The sequence below is a fragment of the Bipolaris victoriae genome (genome assembly GCF_000527765.1).
Source record: "Bipolaris victoriae FI3 unplaced genomic scaffold scaffold_19, whole genome shotgun sequence".
Taxonomy (NCBI): Eukaryota; Fungi; Ascomycota; class Dothideomycetes; order Pleosporales; family Pleosporaceae; genus Bipolaris; species Bipolaris victoriae.
In genome coordinates this window covers 75,341-102,322 of record NW_014575373.1, presented here as the reverse complement: position 1 = coordinate 102,322, position 26,982 = coordinate 75,341, and the positions used below count along the sequence as shown (strand labels likewise).

The 26,982-nt window shown below is 51.0% G+C and overlaps 9 protein-coding genes across 9 annotated transcripts; 3 read left to right on the top strand and 6 right to left on the bottom strand.

Moving 5' to 3' along the window:
• Positions 1 to 326: 326 nt before the first annotated feature.
• COCVIDRAFT_92103 (hypothetical protein) lies at positions 327 to 584 on the bottom strand (the record flags this gene model as incomplete). Its single annotated transcript, XM_014703873.1, has 1 exon — positions 327 to 584. A coding segment is annotated over one exon (258 nt), but the record flags the coding sequence as incomplete, so codon positions are not given.
• A 30-nt stretch (positions 585 to 614) lies between these two features.
• Positions 615 to 1,698, top strand: COCVIDRAFT_35386 (hypothetical protein; the record flags this gene model as incomplete). The annotated part of the gene is made up of 4 exons (XM_014703872.1): positions 615 to 895; positions 957 to 1,177; positions 1,251 to 1,428; positions 1,491 to 1,698. 4 exons carry the CDS (start codon positions 615 to 617, stop codon positions 1,696 to 1,698), a joined length of 888 nt encoding a protein of 295 aa, XP_014559358.1.
• A 359-nt stretch (positions 1,699 to 2,057) lies between these two features.
• On the bottom strand, positions 2,058 to 4,643 carry COCVIDRAFT_13666 (hypothetical protein; the record flags this gene model as incomplete). The annotated part of the gene is made up of 4 exons (XM_014703810.1): positions 2,058 to 2,234; positions 2,301 to 3,823; positions 3,900 to 4,479; positions 4,527 to 4,643. 4 exons carry the CDS (start codon positions 4,641 to 4,643, stop codon positions 2,058 to 2,060), a joined length of 2,397 nt encoding a protein of 798 aa, XP_014559296.1.
• A 432-nt stretch (positions 4,644 to 5,075) lies between these two features.
• On the top strand, positions 5,076 to 7,418 carry COCVIDRAFT_35384 (hypothetical protein; the record flags this gene model as incomplete). The annotated part of the gene is made up of 2 exons (XM_014703871.1): positions 5,076 to 7,247; positions 7,299 to 7,418. The coding sequence occupies 2 exons, from the start codon at positions 5,076 to 5,078 to the stop codon at positions 7,416 to 7,418; spliced, it is 2,292 nt and encodes a 763-aa protein (XP_014559357.1).
• A 1,593-nt stretch (positions 7,419 to 9,011) lies between these two features.
• On the bottom strand, positions 9,012 to 10,667 carry COCVIDRAFT_92171 (hypothetical protein; the record flags this gene model as incomplete). Its single annotated transcript, XM_014703870.1, has 5 exons — positions 9,012 to 9,151; positions 9,225 to 9,383; positions 9,436 to 9,868; positions 10,109 to 10,368; positions 10,610 to 10,667. 5 exons carry the CDS (start codon positions 10,665 to 10,667, stop codon positions 9,012 to 9,014), a joined length of 1,050 nt encoding a protein of 349 aa, XP_014559356.1.
• Positions 10,668 to 11,290: 623 nt separating this feature from the next.
• COCVIDRAFT_92049 (hypothetical protein) lies at positions 11,291 to 11,617 on the bottom strand (the record flags this gene model as incomplete). Its single annotated transcript, XM_014703869.1, has 1 exon — positions 11,291 to 11,617. One exon carries the CDS (start codon positions 11,615 to 11,617, stop codon positions 11,291 to 11,293), a length of 327 nt encoding a protein of 108 aa, XP_014559355.1.
• Positions 11,618 to 11,995: 378 nt separating this feature from the next.
• COCVIDRAFT_91930 (hypothetical protein) lies at positions 11,996 to 14,446 on the top strand (the record flags this gene model as incomplete). The annotated part of the gene is made up of 3 exons (XM_014703868.1): positions 11,996 to 12,124; positions 12,179 to 12,531; positions 12,586 to 14,446. The coding sequence occupies 3 exons, from the start codon at positions 11,996 to 11,998 to the stop codon at positions 14,444 to 14,446; spliced, it is 2,343 nt and encodes a 780-aa protein (XP_014559354.1).
• Positions 14,447 to 16,606: 2,160 nt separating this feature from the next.
• On the bottom strand, positions 16,607 to 17,002 carry COCVIDRAFT_91949 (hypothetical protein; the record flags this gene model as incomplete). Its single annotated transcript, XM_014703867.1, has 1 exon — positions 16,607 to 17,002. One exon carries the CDS (start codon positions 17,000 to 17,002, stop codon positions 16,607 to 16,609), a length of 396 nt encoding a protein of 131 aa, XP_014559353.1.
• A 2,983-nt stretch (positions 17,003 to 19,985) lies between these two features.
• Positions 19,986 to 26,656, bottom strand: COCVIDRAFT_24283 (hypothetical protein; the record flags this gene model as incomplete). The annotated part of the gene is made up of 6 exons (XM_014703830.1): positions 19,986 to 20,586; positions 20,633 to 22,395; positions 22,444 to 23,383; positions 23,434 to 23,560; positions 23,613 to 23,916; positions 23,969 to 26,656. 6 exons carry the CDS (start codon positions 26,654 to 26,656, stop codon positions 19,986 to 19,988), a joined length of 6,423 nt encoding a protein of 2,140 aa, XP_014559316.1.
• Between the last annotated feature and the right edge of the window lie 326 nt (positions 26,657 to 26,982).

Sequence of the window (26,982 nt, the reverse complement as noted above, 5' to 3'; positions counted from 1 at the left end):
CAAGTGATACGTATGGGCTCCTCAATGTTTCCACTACGAGTGCTTTCTTGCTCTTCGGGCACTCTGCTCCTATGCAGAAGGGCTGGCGCGACGACGAATGGGGAATTTGGCAGCGATATGATTCGAATGTTTGTACACTTGGTGCGAGAAACAAGATAATATACCAATTTCGTGTATGTGATGAGTACGAGTTTTCGTTTGACAATTGTGCCAGGTACTTTGAATTCCGGTACGCAATATCGCACTAGTAAGCTCGAATAACGCGTTTCCGGTTGATGGATACCACATGAAATATGTGGCGGCGACTAAATCTTGGTAATTTGAGATTACATGATGGTAAGGATGTGGTGCTGGTGATTAAGGTTCACGAGGGTGGGTGTGAGTGAAATGGTGAAGTCGGAGGTCCGAGGCGCTCCAATTGGCGGCCGGGGCGATAAGATAAGGACCCAAAATTTCCATTGCGCCTTGCGAACTTCCTCGATGCTTGCATACGACACCACACCTCGATACCCCACGCGCCACCCAATATCCACAAGCAATAAGAACGTCAGCACCAAGAATCGCACACTGAACTTCATCCAATCAGACGGCCTTATCAACGAACTACCAGCACGATGATCCGGAAACAAGCGCGTGAAAGGCGCGACTACCTCTACCGCCGCGCATTAACTCTGCGCGATGCAGAACTTGCATCCAAGAGAGCCGCACTCAAAGAATCTCTCGCAAGCGGAAAGCCGCTGTCAAAAGACGTTGCCAACGACACAGCCCTAAGAGAAGACTACAAGTACGACGAGAGCAGAGCAGATAGGACAGTCGAGGAAGAGCTAGGCTTGGATGATGAATATGCGCAGCTATCTGGAGTCGTCGACCCAAGAATCCTCGTCACAACCAGTCGGTACGAGCGATACCTTTTCTTCGCTGAGCGCAGGACACCCGCTAACATATGTGTGATACAGTGACCCATCCAGCAGACTCGGCACTTTCGCAAAAGAAATCCGATTACTCCTCCCCACATCCATCCGCCTGAACCGCGGTAACATGATTCTGCCCAACCTAGTCGAAAGCGCAAAGTCTGGAGGCCTAAGCGATATAGTACTCCTACACGAACACAGAGGTACTCCGACTGCCTTGACAGTCTCGCATTTCCCCCACGGACCCACTGCCAGTTTCTCGCTTCGTAAGTCTTGTTCTTTACCACCATCCCTTTCTATTTCATAAATGGCAGGCAAAAGGCTCACAAAACAACATAGACAACGTAGTCCTCCGAGCAGACATTCCCAACTCCTCGCGCGGCACAGTCTCAGAAAGCTACCCACACCTCATCTTCGAAGGCTTTACCACAAAACTCGGTCAACGCTGCGTTCAGATTCTAAAACACCTTTTCCCGCCTCGAGAAGCAAATGCTAAAGTGGGAAATCGTGTGGTTACGTACGTTCCCCCTCCTCAATTTTTCCTTTCTCATCTTGCATTTGCTAACTTTTTTTGAATAGTTTCAAGAATATCGAGGATACAATTGAAGTCCGTCACCATGTTTTCGTGAAGACGGGATACCAATCTGTAGAGCTGGCGGAGGTCGGGCCGAGGATGAGCATGCGCTTGTTCGAGATTCGCGCGGGTACGCTGGATAATAAGGAGGGAGATGTCGAGTGGCATCTTAACCAGTACACGAGGACGGGCAGGAAGAAGGATTACTTGTAAGGGTTTGGAGGTTATGCATGGAAATCGGCTGGGCTGCCTTCGCTTACGAGATATTAACACCATGTGGAGGCTCGCCAGGAAGAAATAGCCAAGAAAAAGGGGCACGAAAAAAGTCGTTTCGAGGTCATTTTGCACATGGTAATGGTTTTGGTACATATGATTTGGGAGCAGGGCGTTAGAGCATGCATGTGGGACAACAAAAGAGCCCAAAAATATCAATATGCAAAATCGCAAACTTTTCCTGAGCGACTTGAACTTGGTCGAGTAAAGCCCGGTTCTACACAGCTCACATTTGGTCTATACCATATGTTTTCTATATGTTTACTCCGTACTGGTAGTAATGCGAATAAGCTAGTTCCTCACATCATGCATCCGTTCGACTTGCTAGAGTGCAAGTCAGAGACACTCAAGCGCACACGCTGGCCATTGATCATCATGTAGCTTTCCACAAGCCACTCATACCACACCTTACGGTCATCCGTTTGTCTCCAGAAGCTGACTTCGACCTCTGAGTTGGCGGGCAGCTGCATAGGGTTCTGTGATATACGTCAGTACAGGTACTCAGAGACATCAAAGAATAACAAATCTACAGTGCGACATACCTTGAGAGGAAACAAGATTGGGAACCATGAAATCATATCTTTGCTCTTCTGCTCCATTGTGACAGGGTTGGTACTTAGTTCTACAGGACCCTCGGAACCACTGTACAGCACAGTTTCAAAATAGGCGCCCAAGCCATGGCAGACACCAGGCTCTTGGATTGGGAAGGCGATCCTGCAATAGCGCAGGTTGTGTTCATTCGCGCCATCGCCTCCGCAGAAGCCGCCTCCACCCCCTACTGCCGATCCACCCTTGCGCAGCGAAGACTGAGCTAGAACGGCTGGGGGGAGAGGGTGGGTAAACTCCCATGCAGTCCGTACATTTGGTGCGAGAGGTGGTTCGAGATTGAAGTTTTGCATCTTGGTGCCGTTGCTGAGCTGCTGAGAGGCAATCGTCTCTTTGGCTTCTGTAGACAAAAAGTCGAATTGTGACAGCATGACGACCCAGGGAATATCGAAAGCATTTGAGTCGATGCTCGTACTGCGGTTGTACAGATCTGCCCAGAGCTTTGGGGTGGCAATTGGAGTAAAGTGCGCGGTGTAGCTGGAGGGTATCGAGATGCCATGGGTGGGGTTCAAGACATGCTGGACACCGTCGAGACACTCTGGCGACAACTCGTTGTCAGCAAAAGATCCAAGCAGCTCACTGACGAGAATGTCAACCTGTCCAAACGTGCCATCTGCTTTCGATGGGCCTTTCCAGGCTCTCATGTCCGTCTTGACAACTGTGACACGTCCGCCCCAAGTCTCAATGTTACGGCGCTGTAACAGGACGTAGGCGTTTGGGTTCTTTTCAATCGCATATACCTTTACAGGGACGCCGGAGCTCGCACTAGCATTGAGTGCACGTGTTACAAGTGGTCCACGGCCAGATCCCACGACTGCAATGACTACGGCGCCATTGTCCGAGCTTGTCGATTTCTGCTGTGCATGCCAATCGCGTAGCGCCTGTGCAATGGCTCGCTCATACCATGCGTACTTGATTGGGTCTTTCTCAAACACCTCGTAAGTGATGGATTCTAGGTTATCTGTCAGGGGCTGCAGTGGGCTCTGGAGGTAATCTTGGAAGCCACCACCAAAGCGCTCAATTTGGCTTTTGGGAGGTTGGTTGCGTTGCAAGTACCGCATGTAACTTAGGTGTGGTGTAGGATCATTGCTGCTGCTGCTCTTTTTTGGTGATTTCTTTGCCAGTTGAGCTGATTCGGCCGGCGTTGGTGCGGTCGTTGAGGAAGCAGGGCTCGGTGCGTCCTCTACCGTGTGAGGGGAGAGATGGCCTGTAGAATACGACATGATCATATCTGGATCGTCAATGCCTGGGAGTGGGCCGACGTCTGAGATGAGTAACCAAGGTCCGCGCTGCAGGCGCATAGCTCGGAAAATGAAGACTTGGTGTGCCTTCGAAAGGACGTAGGATTGACGGGCATTAACCAAAAAGGACGACGCCGACAGATTGAGTAGTCTGACAGGCTCCGAGAACCAGCGCGACTGAAGTGAAAGTGATGGAAGTCGGCGCGGGAGATCAAGCACTAAGGCAATCGAGTTAGTATGGGGAGCATGGTCTGACAAGGCACAGTCTTCCTGGCGGAAAAGAAGAATACTCACTGATCGACAGTCTGCTGTGGTAGTTGCAGATGGACCTAATGGTATTCCACGCATCCCATGAGCTCCAAGAGTTGATGTTCTTTATTTCGGGACTGGGCTCAAACTCTGGTCTGGCAAAGCGTGCTAGGTCTCCGACGTCCGCTTCGGTAGGCTCTGGCTGCTTGCCGTCCATGGGTAGTTGGATATGAAACTGAACGTAAGACCCCGTAACGAGAGCCTCTTTGATCGAGCGGGCATATTGAGACACCCCAGCCTGCCCATGGGCGAGTCTCGGACCTGGCACGACAACGTTTGTGACACCGCAGAATGCGGCGAAGGCAATCTCGAGGTGAAAGACTTGTCGCGAAAGATGGGCGATAAGTGGATCGGGCGAGGACAAGTCAATCCATGGGCTAGCAAAGGTTACGAGCTGGCCGATGATGTCGGTCGGACCGAGAGGGGTGTCGAAATTGTCCAGTGCAGGTATCAAGGGCAGCGGCTGCGCTGGGGACTCAGCGAGGGATTGAGTGTACGAGTTGAGGATGCCGAGGACACGGTTATGGAAGTGGTCATTTGTGATTGGGCTCGTGAGCATATCATACTGGCCATGGTCAGTCGCGGTTCCTGCATATTCTCGGCAGCACCTACTCCGAGATCTTGGGCGTGCTGGACCAGTTCCGGCGACACATCGAGGCTACGCTTCGACTCATGTTGGCCAATATAGAAAATAGCCGCTGAGTCGTCCATTCCTTCCGAGTAGTCCATGTTGCCAAGATGAGTCCGGATAGGGCGAAAATATGTGCGGCGGCGGCGGAGGAAATATGACTACGGAAAAGATGGTGGAGAAGACTGCGGCGGCGGAGCACGGCAGCGGGGTTGTCGGTGAGGCGGCGGGCAGAGGCAATTGCTGGGGCAAGCAAAATCAGTCACGGCGGCGGCGATGGGTCACAGCAGGCAGAAAAGAAGCCACTCCGGGTAGAGGGCGCATGTATATTGATCAGATTCATGGCGGCGTGTGTGGGTGGGTATTTGGTGCGGTGCCTGGCAGGCCGTGGTAATTCGCGCCAAGCGTGGAGGGTAATGCCTGTGGAGCTCCGTACGTTAGTTCGATGCGGGCTATTCCTACTCCGGTCGCCGCATAACTTTTTCTACGTCCAGGCATCTTCACCACGCGCAAACCACGAGCAAACCGCAACCATGACTGCTATGCCCAAGCGCGAGTACGAAAACGACGACAGCGCCCGCGTCAAGCGCGTCAAGACTGAATCCACCGGCAAAGGCGACGTGGACGCCGCCTCTAACCCGTACCTCGCGCACTGGAACGATACCAAAGACAGCGCCGCCACCGGCCAGGGCCTACAGGGCTTCAAGCGCCATGCTACCACCACTGCGCAAGCCAATGCCGCAGAGAACGGGCCCAACAACCCCTTCACTGGCCGCCCCCTCTCCAAAAAGTACATGAGCATCCTCGAGAAGCGCCGCGACCTGCCCGTCCACCAGCAGCGCGATGAGTTCCTCAAGCTCTACCAGGAGTCGCAGATCCTTGTCTTTGTCGGTGAGACTGGTTCCGGAAAGACGACCCAGATTCCCCAGTTCGTTCTCTTTGACGACCTTCCCCAGGCCGAGGCCAAGATGGTCGCTTGTACACAGCCTCGTCGTGTCGCTGCCATGTCGGTGGCCCAGCGTGTGGCTGAGGAGATGGACGTCGAGCTAGGCGAAGAGGTCGGATACAGCATTCGTTTCGAGGACAAGACGGGGCCCAATACCATTCTCAAGTACATGACGGATGGAATGTTGCTGCGTGAGGCCATGAACGACCACAACCTCACGCGCTACAGCACAATCATCCTCGATGAGGCTCACGAGAGGACCTTGGCCACCGATATCCTCATGGGTCTGCTGAAGGAAGTTGTCCTGCGCAGGCCCGATCTCAAGCTCATCATCATGAGTGCCACTCTCGACGCTACCAAATTCCAAAAGTACTTCCACAACGCCCCGCTGCTCGCCGTCCCCGGTCGAACCCACCCCGTCGAGGTATTTTATACCCCTGCGCCCGAGCGCGACTACGTCGAGGCCGCTCTCCGCACTGTTCTCCAAATCCACGCTACTGAACCCGAGGGTGATATTCTGCTATTCTTGACTGGTGAGGAGGAAATTGAGGATGCATGCAGAAAGATCAACCTTGAAGCCCAAGATCTCAGTCGCGAGGGCGGTGCCGGCCCATTGGTTGTATACCCGCTCTACGGAACTCTGCCTCCGGCGCAACAACAAAAGATCTTCAATCCTGCTCCTCCCCCATCAACTCCTGGTGGCCGTCCTGGACGAAAAGTTATTGTTTCTACCAACATTGCTGAAACATCTTTGACTATTGATGGAATCGTCTATGTCGTAGATCCAGGATTCAGCAAGCAAAAAGTGTACAACCCTCGTATCCGTGTCGAGTCGCTGTTGGTATCGCCCATCTCCAAGGCATCTGCACAGCAACGTGCTGGACGTGCTGGACGTACGCGCCCTGGTAAATGCTTCCGGTTGTATACCGAGGCTGCCTTCAAGAAGGAGCTCATTGAGCAGACATATCCTGAAATTCTGCGCTCAAACTTGGCAAGCACGGTTCTAGAGCTAAAGAAGCTTGGCGTTGACGATCTGGTACATTTTGATCTCATGGATCCTCCTGCGCCCGAGACTCTGATGCGTGCGTTGGAAGAGCTCAACTACCTGGCATGTCTGGACGATGAGGGCGAACTTACCACGCTGGGAAGTCTCGCATCTCAATTTCCCCTGGACCCTGCGTTGGCAGTCATGCTCATCACCTCTCCCGAATTTTACTGCTCTAACGAGATGCTGTCTCTCACTGCACTTCTCTCTGTGCCTCAAATCTTCGTCCGTCCAGCCAACAACCGCAAGCGAGCAGACGAGATGAAGGACTTGTTCGCGCACCCTAAGGGCGACCACCTCACAATGCTGAACGTCTACCATGCGTTCAAGAGCGAAGAGGCGCAGGCAAATCCAAAGCAATGGTGCCATGACCACTTCCTGTCATACCGAGCGCTTCAACAAGCCGACAACGTCCGTCTCCAGCTTAAGCGCATAATGGAGCGTGAGGAGTTGGAGCTTGTGTCTACACCATTTGAGAACAAAAAGTACTACGAGAACATCCAACGTGCACTCGTCGCAGGCTTTTTCATGCAAGTCGCTAAGCGTGATGGCAACGGCAAGAGTTACATTACAGTCAAGGATGAGCAAAATGTTCTTCTGCATCCCAGCACAGTGCTGGCTGAGGACAGCGAATGGGTCATCTACAACGAATTTGTGCTCACTACGAAGAACTACATCCGAACCGTTACCTCCGTCAAGCCCGAGTGGCTCATGGTAAGTACACATAGCTCCAAAGTCTGTTCGTCACATATTGACTATTCACAGGATATTTCTCCCAATTACTACGATTTGTCGCAGTTCAAGAAGGGCGAGATCAAGACGGCACTGCAACGCGTTGTCACCAAGATTCAACGCAAGGAGGCTGAGAAGGGAGGACGACGATGAGGACCTTGAATACTCTCTACGCAATGAATTTATGCAATACTTTGGGATGGGGTGCTGACGCTAAGCACCAAAAAATAATAATGTTGGATTGTAACGACAATATCTTACTTGCAGGGGCGGTACCATCCAGCGTGAGTCTCGCAAGTATGTCAGATGCCTCTGACGGTTTTACCCTTCAGAGTGCAGCGATACACAAGAAAGTAATCACAGGCCTTAGGATGGCCAATAGGCCTTATGGAGGGACGCGTCGCTGCCGGCTCTGGAACAAATTTTCCCTTTTCCTAGCATTGATAGACATCACCTGAGCTCAAGGAGGTCGGTCAGTTCTATGGGGGTTGCATTCACATACAACACCTGCAAAGTGGCCACCTAATCGCTGCAAATGGTGCTGGTTTGCATTTGGTCCGGCTATGTATGAACGAATAGAGAATTTCAATCATTGGATGCGGTAGCATTCACCTAAACAACGTTATGGACAGTGCACTCTCCGTTCCATGTTAATATGCAATGAAACTCAGAAAACCGTGCATCAGCCAAGCAGAAACTTTATACCAATCGGCACCACACGTAAACATTTGACTCTGCCAGTCACCAGATAGTCTCTTATTTGCTACCACGCAAATAGTTCTTATTACTATTACTATTTGATGCACCCATAAATCAACACAGCTGACGTGTTATTCATGCTAACAGCACCTTACTCTGTGACCGTGCCTTTCTTCAGTCTCGGTCATACCCTTATTTCGTGATATAAAACTATCTTGTACACAGGCCACTACATGAAAATCTTGCAGATACATACATTCATATCCAAGTAGCCTTAGTTACATTTAGCAAGACAGTTATATATTCACAAAACTACCTAAAAAAGCCACCCAGTCACGCAAAACTCTAAACAGGAGAACATTACGCAACCCATCGACCACCGGCACCGGTATAGTTTTGATCCCGTACCTACCACCCCATCAGCACTAAAGTATTACATAAGTACACATGGCCCCACTCTCCTTTTAATATATAATCAACGGCCATCGCAATGGTTTCTTGATGAATGCATAATCTCAATCAGCGGAATGTATTGATACGGGTGACTTGGATATCTACCTGCCTCATTGCTCTCGTCTGAAGTACAGAAGCACTCACTACCCGCACCTCACCCACTATCAAAAGAAAAACAGAGAAAAAATGCATCTTACAGCACTCATCTCGCTCGTCCTCACCACCGTTGCGCTGGCAGCACCACCACTGCACCACGATACTGTACAAGACCTAAAAGTTCATTTTTTGAATTTCTCCCCCCTTCTACTTCTTTATACCTCACCTCCGTATTTGTGTGGGGCTCATAACTAACGTGTAAGACCTAAAGGCCAGAGATGACCAGTGTGACAACAAATACCACGGCTGCCTCTCAGGATGCGCGCCACAAAATACTTTTTGCAAGACGAATTGCAAGGATATGCATTGTGCAGGCCCGAGCTGATGATGTATGGTTTCGTAAAAAAGATATATGATGGGGTATATGCAGATTTGATATGTCGTTTTTGGAATATTCGTTGGTGAGATCTAACATTGTCATTGATGACAGTTGTATTTCTAGCGACTTGCATCTTGTTCAACAAGTGACTGGAGAAGTCTCACTGTTGTTCTCGTATCATAACCAGTTTGTGTTTCGACTTCGTTGAGAACATTCCAGATCCGCGCCTTCCGTGAGATACCCTGGATGTGTTTCGCCGCTGCATCGCCATGTCGTTAATTTCAAGTACAAGGGTCGGCCTTTTATATTGATCACAATCATCATAAACGTACCGTAGAATAAGCCATGAGTAGAAAAAACCATCAATGACGGTGGAAATTCCGATATGGCTATGTCAGTGACTTTGATGGCCTGCTCCTGGATCAGTGGAATGTAGGCCTCGTCCTGTAGTGCTGGCTCTGCATAAAGTAGTATGTGCGCGATATGGTACCCTGGCTTGGTCAGTGTTCCCCAAGCCACTATTAATAGCAAGCTTGAACATACAGAACGCGGCTGCCGCAGCTGCAGCAACCGGAAAATATACTTTGCAGAAGCCATCCTCATCCTTTTCTCCATGTGGGATACCACTAAAAGTCTCAGAGAGACCTCTTCGCCATATTTCCATCTCATGCAGGAAATCTTGCCGTTGTAGCTTACCAACTTCCGTATCACCGTCTGGTCCGAAGACCAGATTTATCACTCGGGCCAATATCCAAAGAACATGGTTTCCAAGTACGTCTTCCCGCGTCTCACCCTCTACCCAAGAGACCTCCCATTCAGCAGGGTTGAACACCAAGGGCTGTTCGCTTGCCATTGCAACAACGATTTCATGCCGAACGTAGATCCAAAAATTGGCAAGATCAATGCCAGTCGATTGCGCAGTGACACGCCGTGACTTGACGAGGCTTACAAGGCCTAGATAATGCCTCCGATAATCCTCTGACCGTAACGCTCCATGGATCTCATAACTCAACAGCAGCATACTTGCCGTCAGCGCGTGCTCGTGCTCCGGCATACTTAAAGCTTCAATCAGTAGACGCAGAGCTTCACCGTAGTGTCTTACGGCGCAAACTCCCCATGACGGGTCATGACTGAGATTCGAGAGGGCCAAATGATTGGCGGTGAATGCACATACGCAATGAAACAATAGTGGTGATCCCAGAGCAAGCTGCGGTACCTTATGCTGGTAGGTAGAACCGTGATCGAATATATCCATCCATGTCGCAACGGTGCGTACGTACGTCTGCAAGAGGAAAGCGCTTTCTGAGGTCAATCGTATCCTTGGCTTTGGACTATTTGACCTTGCTGATCCCGTTGGCGATAGACCGTTCACCGGAATATAGCTTTGAGTTGGCGTTGAGTCCTCAGGAAGTTCTAAATCATTCATCCGTAGCTTGAAGACATCAACAAGCGAGGGTGTGTCTTTGTTCACCTCGTCTCCAGATGAATTGGCGTGGGGAGCAGTACGAACATCTTCTGGCTGCTCGCATTCGAGCTGCAGACGTTCACAATTTCCACAAATAGGTTTTTTCTCGTCACAGCGTGTGTGACGACGCTTACATGTTGTGCTGAAAAAGCAGAGTCAGCAGAGTGAACACCGAGTTGCCAGTGTAGTGAACAAACCAGCCTTGATGTCATTAGTTTACTTGAATTCGTTATCGATAAGGGTGACATGTACCTGTTTTGCTCCGCGTCCCACCTCTTCGCTTCTTCTTGGGTCTACTATCACTGTCCATTTCAACTGTGCAGTTCCGGGGCAACTTGTCGCTAGGGCTAGAAGCGAAAGACCCGGTGGCAATAGCACATCGTCAGCGTTGAGCCAAGTGGAGCGTCGAGCTCAAGTACATATAGTTTCTAATACATATTGGGCTAGCCTGGTCATCGCGTGTTCACGTGGGACATACCTATATGCACCCATGCCATATCAGTAGGGGACAAGTAAAGTTATTGATTTCGAAAATCACATCAGACCATATTGTGAAATGATATCTGAGTTCAGACGATTGTGCACAGGTCGTGCGTCACCCCAGAGGGAACTTCTTTGAGCAACCAGTGGAATGCCAAAAGTTAGCTGTTACTACAGATAGAAGTACTCGAGCTAAATTGCAGTGGGACAAAAAAGGTCAAATTATTAGATTGTTTGCCATATGTATATTTGTGGTGACTATCAAGATACAGTCAGGTACTTTGTGGGGTATTCGCCAACGGCGAGAAACCCAGAAATACAATAGCTCTATCAGGTAGTAGGCCTATTGAAGTTAGTAAATTTGAAAGTAAGTCTTGCCACAGGCATATTTACCACTGAACTTCACCAAAGAAATTCCCATGGCATAACGCCTAAGTGGCATACTTATGCGCATCATATGTATCTGAACATGTTGTTTCGCACACTTCTCTTCATAGAAGCAGGTTTTCCGTCTTCGTATTCAACGCCAGCTGCACCTCCCTCACTGTCAAGCCCTTGCAGTTTTTCCATAAGCTCCGCATCGAGCTCCGCTTGTGTCTTTCTCTTAGGCTTTGGCGCTTCGGAAATCTTATCACCTGACTTTTGAGAATCGCCACCAACCGAGTTTGTGTTCGTGCTATTGGAGGTCGAGTCTGAGTAATCCCTAAGTGAGGCGAACACCGGCCGTGCAGGTAGGTGTGAGTATCGTGTGATAGAAGAAATAGGAGTAATTCGAGGCATTTGGCGTAAAAGCATCATATCAAGAGATGGGTTGCTGTACATTGAAGCGACTGCAGCGGCATAAAGACTGCGGTGATGGTTCTACGTCACTGTGACCATGTCCGCAACGCGAACACAGACGGTCATAGCGAAAGCCCACGCGAATGAAATGACGCATGCAGCCAACTCCCTTACTGTCCGAATCGCCGGTTTCTATTACCGATATTATAGAAATCACAAATTCCATGCTTAGCTATTCAAGTGCTGTGTTGCTGGCCCAATGCAGATGCCTGTTTCTGCCAAGACGCTAGTATCTGCAGCCCTTTGAACTTTGAGTTCCTCGCGGTCGCATTGCACTGCACGCGCCATTCCACCAACTTCCCGCAAAAACCATCCAAAATGGTCGTCACATCTTCCTGGTCGAACGTCGAGGACGAAGTGCTGAAGGCTGCCATCAGTAAATATGGGCTGAATCAGTGGTCACGCTGCGCATCTCTGCTAGCAAAGAAGAGCGCGAAACAATGCAAGGTACGCGCTTTCATCATAGACACTAGCTGTCGCTAGAATACTGACACCAAATAGTCCAGATGGCAAGAATGGCTGGATCCGTCGATTCGCAAAACCGAATGGGATCGCGAATCGGACGAGAAGCTCCTGACCATGGCGAAACTCCTTCCTACCCAATGGCGCACGATTGCGCCCATCGTCGGACGGACAGCGACACAGTGTCTGGAAAGATACCAGAAGCTCTTGGATGAACAAGAAGCTCGTGAGTCTAGCGATCTAGGACTCGCGGGTCCAGAAGGCGGAGAGGCGGCTCCCTCAGCAGAGGACGTTAGACGCCTGCGTCCCGGCGAGGTTGACGCCTACGCCGAAAGTCGTCCTGCTAGACCAGATGCCGTGGATCTAGAGGACGAAGACAAGGAGATGCTTTCGTATGTATTCCCAAAAATCTATACATGTAACTATAACTGACATGTTGTGCACAGAGAGGCGCGTGCGCGTTTATCCAACGTTAGTGGTAAGAAGGCCAAGCGAAAGGCTCGTGAAAGGCAACTGGAGGAATCAAGAAGGCTTGCCTTACTTCAGAAGAGACGGGAGCTGAAGGCGGCTGGTATCAACATCAAGATTACTCCAAAGAAAGGCAACCACATCGACTACAATGCCGACGTTCCGCTCGAGAAAGAAGTCCCCGCAGGCTTCTTCGACACGACCGAAGAAATCGACCGCAACGAGCGACAACGAGAAGCCTTTGACCCGCGAAAACAACAACTTGCGAACAAGAGGAAGATGGAAGCTCAGGAGGACGGTGGGGGTGACCGAAAGAAGAAAAAGGATGAGAAGGCGGGAGGTCTCGCAGCGTCATATGCAAAGGCCGCGCAGATGCAGAGGATACGAGAAGCAGAGCAGAGCAGCAAACGGCGTGCGCTTATACTACCATCTCCACAGGTTGGAGAAGCCGAGCTTGAGGATATTGTCAAGATGGGAGCAACCGGCCAACGCGCAATTAGTGCAGGAAGCAGCGACAACATGGCAACCCAGGGTCTGATCGGGGATTACTCGAATGTGGTTGGTAACACACCGATTCGAACACCGATGGCGCCTAAGGAAGAAGACTATGTCGCAAACGAAATTCGAAATGCTCGGATGAGGACAGAGACACAGTCTGCTCTGCTTGGTGGAGACAACCCAGATCTTGTAGAAGACCAGGCACCTGTTTCATTATCTGGGTCCGCTTCACGGCATCAGATTGTAACCCCGAACCCGATGGCAACCCCCTTTAGGCAGGCCAATGGTGGAGTAGGCGCGACACCAATGCGACAAGGACCAGGAGCGACACCGATGCGAACACCTCGAGACACGCTGCGCTTGAACGGGGAGGAAGACGGCATGCAACTGGTTTCTCAGACGCCTCGCGATATAAGATTGAGAGAGCAGGCAAAGCGTCAGGACTTGAAGAGCAAGCTTGCTGCGTTGCCAAAGCCCAAAGAGGAGAGCTGGGAGTTTGAACTACCCGAAGAGCAAGCAGAGCCAATGGAGGTCGAGATTAGCGATGAGGACGCAGCTGAACGTGACCGGAAAGCTCGTGAAGCTCGCGAGGCACAAGAGGCTGCAGAATTTGGTCGACAAACTCAGGTTGTTCAGAAGTTCCTCCCAAGGCCATCGCTGATCGACATCGATGCCATGATGAAGCGTGCACTCGATCTTTCTGATCCCGTAGAGCGCGAGGTTGAAGTCGAGATGGCCAAACTCATTGCAAACGACGTTAAGAAGTTTGGAAACGGTCGCGTCACCGGTACCGTACAAAAGATCGAGTCCATGTCAGACCAGGCGCTCCGAAATGCAAAGATGGAACTTGCTCTCGAACTTGCCATGACGACAGAAAAGGACAAGAAAGCGTTCCACTCTGATGTCAATACTGCTTGGACAACGCTACATGGTTCCGCCATTCTCCCTGGTATTGCAGGCTACGAAGAAGATGAGATTGACGAGCACCAGCTCATGGTCGAAGCCTTTGACAAGGCACAAGAAGCAATCATCGACGCCGCCGAACGTGCGAACAAGATTGAGAAGCGCCTTATGACACATCATGCCGGATACGCCAAGCGGTCAGCTCTGCTACGAGAGAAGATCGGAGGCGCTTTTGCAGCGCTGGAGAAGGCAAGAAATGATCTTAACACGGCGCGCACGGCAGAATACAACGAGCAGACTGCCGTGGAACGCAGGTTGGAGCGTCTACGCGAGGAAGTCCAGTTTGTCACGAAGAGGGAGAGAGAGGCACAGGAGGTGTACAGGCGACGAAAGGAGGAGCTGGACAGCTTGCAATTTCCCGTCAATGGTGTACATTAGATGGCTTTAATGCGTGTTTTATTCTTTTTCTTTTTCTCCATTTTGTATATCAATTGAAGTGGATGGGTTGCATTGGGAGGGCGTTTTATCGATGCTGCATGATGTGGGTACAAGGACAAAACTGCTAGTTATCATGACAGTGTTGCAATAAATGATTTGATACCACATTGGATTCCGCCTTTTCTTGGCGATATGACTCAAGTGGATTGGTGTTGAAAGAATATTTGATTTACTTTTATGCAGTATAGCTCTCACTACTTCAGGGAAAATGTGCGGATAGGTATCCAAGCATTCACCAAATGCTCGGAGGCATGGAATATGTTGTGATACTACATCTTCCCACTCAACCGCTCTCACACTCTGACACTATAGTTCTCAGTTGCCTTTGCAGTACTACATCGCTCACACAATCAATCCCATCCAGAACAACCCTCTACTTGACCAACTCATCCCTTCTCCGCACACAAGACCTCCCCGCACATCTCCGCCCCATATCCCACCACGTAAGCAAAGAAACGGTCTATTCGCAGCTAGACTGGGTGGGTTTAGCCGTCGCTTGCAATGCGATGTCAGCAAGTTCGTCGGACCGTTGTGGGGGAAGGCAAAGTATGTATAATTACGGTGGCGTGACCTGGGAACAACCTTTCTTTGCCTTTTGATGTTCTGCGTAGAAGAAAAGGGGAAGGGGAAGGGGGATAAGGTTTATTGCTTGGTTGATATAAGCTTTTTTTTTCAAGTTGTGGAGCAAATGGAAAGAAGAGGAATGGAAATGTTGGTTACAGTGGGCTGTTGTTTTCTGAACGAGGGCTGTGGTTAACGATGTATGCTGGTTCTGGGAGTCTCAAAACCAAAAGACAGCTGGGTTGGTATAGGCAAGTACCTGTTGTATCGGTGGGCATGGTAGAGTATCCTACCAAGTTCGAGGTCAAATGGGTCTCAAGTCGTATTTTGTGGGTCACTGCCGAGATGGGAGGGGTTCTACCTACACCACGACTGCTTGTGTGCAACATCTCACTCTCGTGATATGAACAGACAATCCCGGGCTTTTTTTGATATCCCCTGTGGAAGTGCTACTGCACTGGCTAGGTAACAGTGCTGGGGCTAAATGGATAAGTCGTGTGGAGATGGCTTTTATGGTGTGCACAAGTCAGTGTAAACTCGTGACACATAGGCTATTCTTTTCAAGAGATGGCGCAAGAGCACTTTCAGGAAGACAAAGGGATGATTCTTGGGCTCAAACTACATCGAGTCTTCGAGCTATTATCAATGATTCAGATACACAGGGCAAATACTCTGGCATGTGACCTTGAGCGAGCCGGAACGGACTGAGTCTCCTTCGGCCAGGTTCTAGATATCACGATGTAAGGTATCGTATCAAGAACATGTCTTTTGATCTATCCATTTGGACTCTTTCATAAAAGACCTTTTGAGCAGGAAGATGTTCATCTTGTACACCCCAACACCAAATCATCACAGCACAGCATAACCAAATACAGTTCAGGCCTCATTTGTTCAAAAAAAAAAAGTGTTTGAATTCTCTATTCGTATTTCATGAAAAAGCACACCAGGATGAATGATGATATTTCTTCATCTCTCACCCGTCTAAAAGTGCGATGAAGAGGGGTGTGTCCACCACCTCCTTCCAAATCCGCAAAAAAAAGTGTGTTTTGAAAAAAAAACCAAGAAAGCCAGCTTGATGGGAGTACCCGGCGGGAAGGGGAGGGTAAAAAAAAGGGTGTCCATGTTTACCCCTCTCCTCTCCACCGACCGTTGAGTGAAAAGAAGCTGTATGAGGGTGGGGGCTTGCATAGCAAGCAAAGAAGTGAAAAAAAAAGAAAAGGGAAACAACCCATTCTCGCCCTGACATTACTAGGCAAGAAGGATAAGGGGAGAAAAAAAAGATGGGGATAGGGAGGGGAGGGGGGAGATTCACAACCCGCCACCCCATGGCAAAAAAACAAGCAAGACCCAGCGTAACTTTCCCCCTCCCCCATCGAAGAAGAAGTTTCGAAAAAAAGGGAGAAAGAAGGGAAAAAGAGATAAACGCCAAATCAACACCACCTTTCATCCATCATGAAGGAAAATGTCCGATCCCAAAATAGCCAGAAAAAACCAAAACAAAACAAAAAACACCAAGACGGAGGAGCGAAAGAGATGGCTCTATCGCTTCCCATCCAAAACCTCAAAGATACCCACAACAAGCACTTCGCTCGATCCCCTACCGGCACTCGGCCGTGGCTCCAGGACATCAAGTCCCTGCTCAAAAAGATGCCTTTCCTCCTCGAGCTCAAACTCCAGGACACTGGGCTTGCGGCGCACAGCGAGCAACTCGCGCAGCGACGAGCCGGACGAGGAGCGCTGGCTGTGCGGCGACGAGTTGCGGGTGAGCGGGGAGGTCATGGAGGAGGAGGTGAGGATGGAGGAAGGGGAGGCGGAGCGCATGGACGCGCCGCGGGTGGGGCTGAAGGCTGTTTTGAGGCGGCGGAGGGAGCCGGTGGTGCTGCGGAGGGGGGTGAAGGATTGGAAGCGGTTGGTGCGGGATGGGGAGGAAGGCATGTTGGGTGGTTTGGTTTGGTTTGGTTTGTTGTTGGTTGAGGGGTGGATGGGTGCGTTCTCTCAGAGAATGAATGTAGTGGGTTTGTTGGTGTTGAAGAGACCTTGATGTCGATCAAGAAGAAGAAGAGAGTCCGATTGTCTGTCCTTTCCAGAGGGTGATAGATGGAGAGAAGAGAAGAAAGAAGCAATCAAGCGATGCGGAAGAGGGCAAAGCAAGGTATAAGGATAGTCTCAGACAAGGTTGGGCTGATGTGGAAAGGGTAACCAAGGATACGGGTCCCGTCAGCTCTCTCTCTCTCAGTCTCTCTTTTTAGCGAGTCAAGCAACGGTAAATGACGTTGGCAAGCAAAAAGATAATGGTCCCGGCGGGTAGGGATGACAGACGGGTCTGAGCTTCGTGTGGGTGGAACAAAGTTGGATAAAAGGGTAAGGCGTGCGAGTTTCGTGTAGATTTGGCTCTTTCCACCAACAAAAAAAATGGACCGAGATAAAGTAGACCAGAAAGCGGGAAAAACCTTGTTCAGATTTTCTGTTAAATCGTTTGCGCGTTAATTGTAGCGTGGCGTCAGTGGGAAATAAGCGTTGAGTCGTTGCGTTGTGACGTGCGTTTTTTTGCCGTTAAAAGTAAGACGGACGGGATGTGTGTGTTTGTTGTGTGTAGTAATACCAGCCACGACACAGTATGAAGAGAAAAAACAAAAAGCAACGAATGAATCGTAGGAGAAGGGAGGGGAAATGATTCAGCAGTTTTTTTGGGGGAAAGAACGAGATGACAGCAGCCTTTTGAGACGCAGCAGAGAAACAGGTGCGGATCCCCTTTCTTCCCCTCCCTCCTACCCCCCAAAGCTGTCGTGTCGCATCTTGTGGGTTGAGAGGACGCCAGTGCGCGTGCGTGTTGCGTGTGCCAGGGAACTTCTCAAACCATGGAACGACGCTTCAAGTGGGCAGGGGACGGGGGGTTCTGGCCCATTGTTTGATCGCCGGCCCAAGCGAACTAGCCAGCGGGAAGTCGATGGGCGTTGGTTTCCTACTACCAGACTCGTCTACCTACAATGGGTTTTGCTGGGCCTGCTGGGCCCTTGCTGGGCGCCGCGGACAAATTGCTCTGCTCATTTCCAGCCAGAGGCCCTGCAATTGATAGAGGAGATTGCATGGCATTGGACCGAGTAAGGATGATCCATATCTCCCTCTCTCTATGCTCAACCACCGGATTGTGGGTGATGTGCGTGTCCTCAACGTCTTGCTTGCTTGCTTTCGGCCGAAGAGATATAGCGCATTGAGCGTCGTCGCGTTTGTTCTGGTTACGTACTATGGGGCCTTGATGTTGCGACGAGTCCCTTTTTTTCTTCCTTCTCTTTACCCTATGCATGCGACTGGAACATCCGTCCCCCTCATGCACATACTTACACCCACACTCACACACACACACTGACCTTACATGATGGGCATCTTTTACCGTGCAGGCGTCTCCGCCGATGGCGTCCCGTACCGTGCTCACAGCAGAAAAGAGTAGTACCAGTACATAAGGGTGCAAGCGACCGATTGGGTGCAAGAGACAGACGAGTGTTCTCACCGGAGCATCTATACCAATCTAGCTGGCTTCAGACACAATGCACCCCATCGTCTTGTTTCTCGCGTTGCAACCAACCAGCCCTCGCTCACTGGCCGCCCACACAGCACATGAAGCCCGCGCCGTCTCCGTGGCTGTGTGACGCAACAACAATCTGCGACAGACAGCCGGTGGCCGCAAGCAGTATGATCCTTGAGGGGCGACGGAGGGATGCCGAGCTGTCTGACGGCCGACCGAGTGTTTCAGATGCCCCCGGCCACCAGACGAATCGAGATGCCATTGTAATGCAGGCGACGCATCGACGGCTTGTCCGTGGTCCATTGTCTGATGGAAAACGAGGCACTGCACATGCGCGCAAATGCGTCTATGGGTCATGCGCAACGCGCGAGTTTCAGGTACGGGATGCCAACCAGCTCGCCTAGACTAGCGTTCCCAATGGTATTCGTATCCGCTGCTCTCGACAACATCCACCAACGTGCCAAGGCCACGTTGCGAGATAAGCTGTGGACCGCCGCTGGCCCCTTTGCAATAAGTGTACAGACCGAAGAAGGAAGGAAAGTATTGGAGGAGGAGTCATGACTGCTACTTTGCTAGTCCAACACCAAGACACCCCAGTCGTCATCACCATCATCATCATCATCGCCACCGTAATCATGGCTCCCCAATTGACTACATGCTCGTATTAATGCCGCTGTGCTGCTCCCTCGCGTTTGACCGCACAGTCAGCCGCAAGCGAGTCCGTGACATAACGGCTCAAACCTTAAGATACAAGCCCATCAGTCCAGCATGCGCCCCTCGCTTCTGCATACATACACTACGCTACATAGAGTTTGCCACCCACCATACCCATCACAGTCAAAGCATCCATGCATATCTAGGGAAAAGATAACAGTCCATCCAGATAGGAAGTCTACCAGCTCTACAGTGTAAGTAGTCGTGACTCACTTCAACGCCAACGCTATGCAATGTCAAAAAGTCCGCGCCACAACACGCCACAACACACCACCACACCATCCACCCCACTCCAACCATTAGGTACACTGGCGCCAAGATGGCCTCGATTACAACCCGTTCCCATGCCGTCCCTTCTAGTACCTCCTCCCCGTGCAGATCAGGTTTGCTACTATTTCCATGCCTATGTGCCTGTATCGGCTTGAGACCGCTCGCGTGCGTGTTTTGGTTCCTTCTCGTGAGCTTGATGCAACATGTGTTGCACCATGACTGTCCCGAGTATCTGCAACAACGAACCCCCAAGACTTTGCCCCCCCCCCCATCCTGCCTGTCAAATCCCCATTTCCAGTACCAACGCCGAGTTCCCTTTTGATCGTCACGGTCAACAAGCTGCCTTTCAGCTTGCTAGACCGGCTCGTATCCCCCCTGCAAAACACCTTGTTCAGCCGCTATTAGCCTAGCCTAGCTGCGCCTCTTGGTTGTAAAACTTCTCCTGATACTTTCTCCCCATACCGAGTTGTCTAGCACCTCCAAAACATCAGCGGCGCTAACTGCGCTATTCGCTCGGCTGCGACTATCGCCCTGCCCCGGCTCTGCCTCGAGCGGACTCGGTGGCCGGCTAAGCGCAGACGCAAACTGCCACTCGGGATCCGCTGCAGATGGCGACATGGGCGATGCTGGCTGTGCGCTTCTCCGTGTAGGTGACCCAGTCGGTGACTGCTGAACCGAACTGTTTCCACTTCGATTCTGGTCCGTTTGCAAATGTGGGAGCGAAGGCCCAGCAGAGTTCCTTGGTGACGGAGCGTACAGGTCTTGAGGTGAGAAGAGAGGACTCTCTACCGCAGGACCCCGCTTGGCGTTGGTGATGTCTTCATCATCAATGAAAATCTCCGGAACCGTAAACTGCGGAACCGTTGCCATGCGTCCCTGCTTCTTCAGTTCCATGGCGCGGCGGAATCGTCGCGCCCAGTACAGCGTGTCGAAGAAGCCAACAACAACATTGCGCCGGACTGCTTCTTCCACTCGCTGCAGGCGAGCCCTACGTCTCAAGAATTCTTCCAGTCTGCCAATTGTTAGCCATTTTCTTGCACAGTGCTTTCAACACATACCTCAAGCTCTTGTTGTCATTGATGACCTTGTAATGTGCCAAGATCATGAGCAATGAAGAGAACTGGATGCCTCGATCCGGGTCACTCGATACATGCACCTCCTCGTAGAATGTGTTCATGCGTTTTCGTCTGCGCTGGATTTCGGCCACAGGTAGCTGTGCTAACCGACGGTTCAGCTTGTCAATGTCGATTTCTTTGGTCGGTTCGCGGCCTGCGACTGGCAGATTCGACTCCCGTCGATTCGTCATACTGCACTCCTCAATGAGCGCACCAATGGTGAAATCGCCATCATAGATGCGCATCTCAAAGATACCAGAGAGTTCTCCAAGTAGCCTTGGAAACACATCCTTTGAAATGTAGCCTGTCCCATTAGGATCAAATTCTGCCCACGCCTGCTTGAACCGACGAATCTCTTCCCGGCTAATGACGGACAGCCCACTACTCCGCTGGTAGACGTACGAGAAACTCTCGTAAATCAACGAGACAAACAGGTTGACGAAGATGTACATGCTCAAAATGTTCCAGCTAATGAACAGTGCTCGTGCCCACTCGGGACTGCCACAGTCGCTATTGAAATATCGGTCTCCGACAGTGCAGTAAGGCTTGTCGACGCTTGCAAAATCTTCCATGAACTGGTTCCAGCCCTCACCTCCACTCGTGACGAACAGGAAAATGAGCGCCTTGGGTACAGTGCGGAAGTTGATGTTTCCAGTTTCGTTTTCTCCAAATCGAGTGAGACCGAATGTTTGCGTGAGAGCAATGGCGTACACCAGGAACAATACAAACCACGTGGCAAGCAGGTTGCCAATAGATGCAAGACTTGCTGCTGCCGTCTTGAAAAGCTGGTCCAGCGAATTGTTCCGTGGGATGAGTAAAAGGGCAATTGATACAAGACAGAGCTTGTGGAGCTGGACGAAGATACGAATGTCATTTCTTGCTAGTACAAGAATCGATGTCACAAAGGTTCCCGTGACAGAAAAGATGGAGAACATGTCCCAGGCGCTCTTCCGGAAGCGGTGCCAGGAAAGACCAACGATCCGAATGACTACGTTTGCGATGAAGGCGATTGTAAGGACAAGAAAGATGTAGTCTCGGGCAGTCTCCCAAGGGCCATAGCCTGGATACCATTCCAGGCAGAGCAACATGAGATGTAATATCAAAACACCCGTGACGAACCTCTGCCAGTATCCAGTCTTTGTGATAGCTCGACGGTAACACCATTCTTCCCAGCTTTCTCGTTGCTTGGTCGACGATGGACGTTTCGAGGGGGAAACTTGACGGAGAAGCTTCCGTAATTCGAGCCAAGATCGCTGATCTGTCGTCAAGAAGGCAACTCCCGTTTGTTCCGTGTAGTTGCGCATGAAGACAGACACGAACAGAGTCAAGACGAAGACGGCGCCGAGCAAATTGAAAATGATAAAGTAGATCGAGTTGGCCGAGGCCGCTCTGGGTTCCGGTTGTGTAAAAATTCCAGTGATACTCATTGCAGTCCACGTACAGTCTGTCCAGCCTTCTTGGGATACAATCTGAAACAGAATGAAGAGGGAGTCTCCAAAATTGTCAAAGTCGTAAAAGGGATTCGAGGCTTGGCGAGGGGCCAAAACAGTCCATTCGAACGGCGAGCTGTTGTATTCTCCAACACAGTCCTTGAGGTTGGCACCTGCTGGGAAATCACCATCGTTGCAGGACTGCATCTGGCCGACAAATAGATTCAGACCGTAGATGGCAAATGGAATCAACAAACTCATGGAGACAAAGGCAGCCTGGGTAAGTCATTAGTAATGTCGATGCGTATGTGCGATCCTACTCACCGAAAGGAGCTTCCACCAGCTACGAATAATAAGTGAATGGAAGTGATTTCGCGCGCTGTCACTGATGTTGAGCAAACGAAGAGCCCTGAGAGCTTTGAAGGCGCCGACAGTTCGAGTCACTTGACCCTCGTTCAAAAACGACGTGCCAACATTGATCCATAGAGTGATGAGCACAACACCATCGATAAATCCCCAGGAGCCGCGGAAGTAGGCATTTGGTGTCCAGAAGAAACCGTCAGCGATGACCTTGATCAGAGCCTCAGCGCTGAAGAGAATGGCGAAACCCATGTCTACCCATACAAACCAGTTCTTGACACTGAACTCGTGACGCATGAAATATTCTCGCTGATACAGTGGCGTTGTGATGCAGGCCAAGAGCACCATGGCAATGATTGCTGCATAGATGAATGCCGAAAACGCATACCAAATGGGGACAGATGGCGCAACTCCTTCAATACGATCGCCGCCTCGGCCAGGACCAACAACGCGTTGGCAGAACTTCCGTATCGGATTGTTGACACGAAAAATGAATAGAGATACGTTGTAGTTGGGGTGGTTCCGCAGATACTCGCGCTGAGCCTTCTTGCGTTTCTCCGTGGCTGAAACTACTTCTTTTGCCATACTACTTGGATCGAGGTCCTCGTACGCACGACCAAAGTCCAAGGGAGCATAGAAAGGATTCGGCTCGCGATTGACAACGCGCCGCAGAAAACGTTGCCAGATGGTGGACATGGCTCCAGATCCCACTATAGTCTTCGCGGGACGAAGGCCTGGGCGAGGAGGTTCTGCCTCTGGTGGGCTTGCGTGCCCGTTACCTTCATCAAGGAAGTCGCGAACGACAGCGTCTTTTAGAAGCATTTCAGTAGCAGCATGACCGTAATCTAGAGGATCTCGACGACGCGCCTGGCCAAGCTTGAAAATGGATGACAGTGACAGGTTACTACAAGTGGTCAGCAGGCAATTTAGTTCTGATAGATAGTTGAAACATACCCAGTGGAAGAAGACAGGCCGTCCTCTTTCTGCTGGAGGAATGCCTTGACTTGCTGCAAACGCTTTTCATCTTCAGAGACATCAAAATTTTCCTGGATGATAGCAATAAACATGTTCAGAACAATGACTTTAGGGTGTTAGAGTGTGGTCTTTACACATGTAAATAGTTTTAGACTTACAGTTGGCAAAGATGAACCACAGGATACAAAACGATGCCCCTATCCATGCTATGCCAAAGGGTTTTTGGTAATTCGTGACATTGTACAAGATCGTAGTCCAGTTTTCACTGGAAAAAATCTGATACATTCCCAGAAAGGAGTTGTAGATATCAAAGAAGGCTACTCGGATCGGTTCTCCGCTATCATCTTCTTCTGGAATTTCGCCTCGGAACAGCTGCGAAGCAAAGATGGATGCCAAGAAGGTTAGAAGAAACACGAAGAGAATTAGATTCAGCAAACCGCTGGCGTTTTTAAACACAATCATCTAGAATATCGTTAACTAGGCTCTACCGATACGCCAGTGATAAAAGACTCACAATGAGATCCCGCGTCACCGGTATAGCTAAGACGACACGGTAGACGCGGATGATTTGGAAGACTGTTAGCCAGGCATAAGCCCTCCCGTTATGTGCGGATCTGATAGCGGGTAGTTGGATAATCGCCGTGATGATGGCAATGAAAAGATCTACGACGTTTCGCTTGCTCCGGAAGAAATTCCTCCAATCGACAATGAGCCGGATGAGGATCTCGAGAACCAGGATGAGGGTAACAACCAGTTCTACTGTGTCGATGAACGATCTGCGAAAGTTGCTCATATTGGCACTTCTCATCATCTGGGCAACCAGTCCAAATGCTATGACAGCCACCCAAAGGAATCGAGTTTTGTCGTAAAAACGTTTGAGAGAGCTAACACGTTGCTTCTCGTTGCTGTCGTCGGTCGGCTCTTCTTTGATCTCTTCTCCAGTAAAGGCACTGGCTTTGCTTTCTTCGCGGATGATTTGGAAAGAAGAAGTAATGACAGCAATTAGCAATGAAATCAGCCATAAACTCAGGATGATGATTCCAACAATAAAGAAAATAGCGCTGATGAGGTAGTCGGTGTCTGCTACAGTATACATTATGCCAGACCAGGTGTTGGACGACATGATGACGAAGACGAGTTCGAGCGACTGGAGGACGTTGTCGAAACTTTGCGTGTCGTCGAACGGATTAGTGCTCTCGACACAGAGTGAGCCCTTTGGACATAGGAAGCCTTTACCGCCTTCTGGTCCACTAGGCCTGCCTGGAGCGGGTATGTATCCTGCTGAACGGATACCAGGTTCGTCAAGCAAGTGTCCACCACAGAATTGGTCCGAATTGGTAAAATTTTGAACACCCTGTGGGTCTTGCCACACGCAGGTTCTCCTAAGACTTGACTTGAAGCTTTGAACACCGACGATTGAGAAGAGGAGCCAGAAGAAGCAAATCAAGAAGGCTACGTTGACCAGCAGAGGAGCAGCCTTCTTCAAACTCCGGAGAATGACCGAGGTACCGCTAGTAAGATTCAAAAGGCGGACGATACGTAAACAACTCAACATCTCGAACACAAGAATCACTCTGCTGTTGTTGATGTTCCAGAGTCCCAGAATGAAGGCAATCCAATATGAAGTGACGGCAACAAAATCGGCGCGATTAAAGGAGTGTCGGAGATAGGCGCGGTGGGCCAAACGGATACGCTGTTGCTGACGTGGATCGGTGGGACCCTCGTCTGGGTACATTTGTGCAGTGGTGAAGGCGCGTAGTACCGAAGGTTGCTGGGGATCCTGAGCAGGCTTGGGGCTGATGCCACTCTTTCTTTGCGAGGGCTGTCGCTGAAAACCGCTAAATATCTGGTCTGCCTTGGTCAAGACGGCCTCCCTAAGTCCGACCTGTCGATTGATGGTGCTGTACTCGACAGGGTTGATGATGAAGCCAGACACGATGATACGGACAATGACTTCGAGAGTGTATACGACAAAGAGGCCCAGGAGAGCAAAATCAATGTTTCCAAACGCAGCAAACTTGTCCCTTGCCTCGGGGTTGTACTGTGCCTTTGTGCGGGCATCAACAGCCAAGAGTACTGTTTGGACGATGATGAGTATGAGAAGCAGCGGCTCGGTCACTGGGTGTACCAAGAGGTCGCACAGCTTCATCCTCAGCTTGTTGTCAGCAGAGAAAATGCCCAGACTCTTTCCGCGCAACGGGTTCGAAGGGCGCTGCCAGCTTGGTTTCCGCTGGTAAGCAATAGGCGAAGGGGGTTTCTCTATAGGTGTAGAGGGCAGCGGCGAGGTAGGGCCATCTGTGGCGTATTCCGATAGGGCTGGAAATGACGGAGGCTCATGGAGACGGGAATTGTGCACCGACGACTTTCTGCGAATGGTGCGCTCCGTAACCTCGGAGTCGTTGGTGACGTTGATGACACGCTGAGACATGTTCCGCATGATGGTACCAGCCCGATGCAGAGGTGAGCCAAACTGACCAGGCGACAGAGACCGGCTCCTTCCTCTTGAGTCTCTCAGGTTGCCTGTGGCAGCTTCGACCTGGCCAATGTCGTCGCCGCCATGGCGCGCACCTGACGCGGCATCTCCAGGACTGAGAAAGTGCACACTTTGAAAACTCGATCGGTCTTGGCGGGTTGGGGTGGTGGGAGCAGCGGACCCGCTCATGGGCTGGAGGTTGCGCGGATCTGTGAGGTGGGCCGTGTCGTCGTAGGTGGGCGAGAAGTAGCTGTGCTGGTCTTCCGAGGTTGATCGATGGAGATCCGGCTCGCTGTCCAAGGGCACGTACGACATTGGTGAAGCGGGCGCAGGGATTGGAGGTGAGGTTTCGCCCTGGAACTGCATGCTCATGCCAAAGCCGATGGCAGCCTGGAACGCGCCCGTATCCAAGGGCGAGCTGCCATCGTCATCGTCGACTCTGCGTATTTGGTGGGCAGAGGCCAGGCTGGTATTTATCTGGGGACGGTGTGCATGTCGCGTGGGACTGGGCGAGACGTCGGCAATGGGAGCGTACTGAGGGTCTCGAAAGTGAGCCGATCCCATGGCGCCCGAGTTTCTGAGCAGGTTGCGGCCGCGGTCGCTAAGAGAGCGGTTGTGCTGGTGGTGCGGCGCATGGTTGTCGGCTTGATCTGGCGGGCGATTGAGATCTTGCAGAGGGATTGGTTCGTTGGTGTGTCTTCGGTCGTGGTTGGGATCTGGGTAGGACATTGGAGCGTGCTGGCTGACTTGCGACCTTCACCTCAGCATCAGCCCTGACTGGCGCAGTGTGTGGCTGCGTGTGTGAGAGTGCTATGGCGCAATCATGTAGGGTGCAGGCGACAGGCTCAAGGCAGGCAAATGCAGGGCGAAGAGTAGGGCACGGGTAGGCGTGGACAGGATGCGTGTGCTCAGCGCAGGAGGGCACAGGGCGGATGGTGAGGGAGAGTTGTGGGAAAGTTTACAAGACGTTGTTGACCGAGAGCGGGACGGCGCCCGCAGCCCTGAGCCCTGAGCCACAGCAAGCAGGGATTCAGAGGCCCCGACGGCGAAGACGG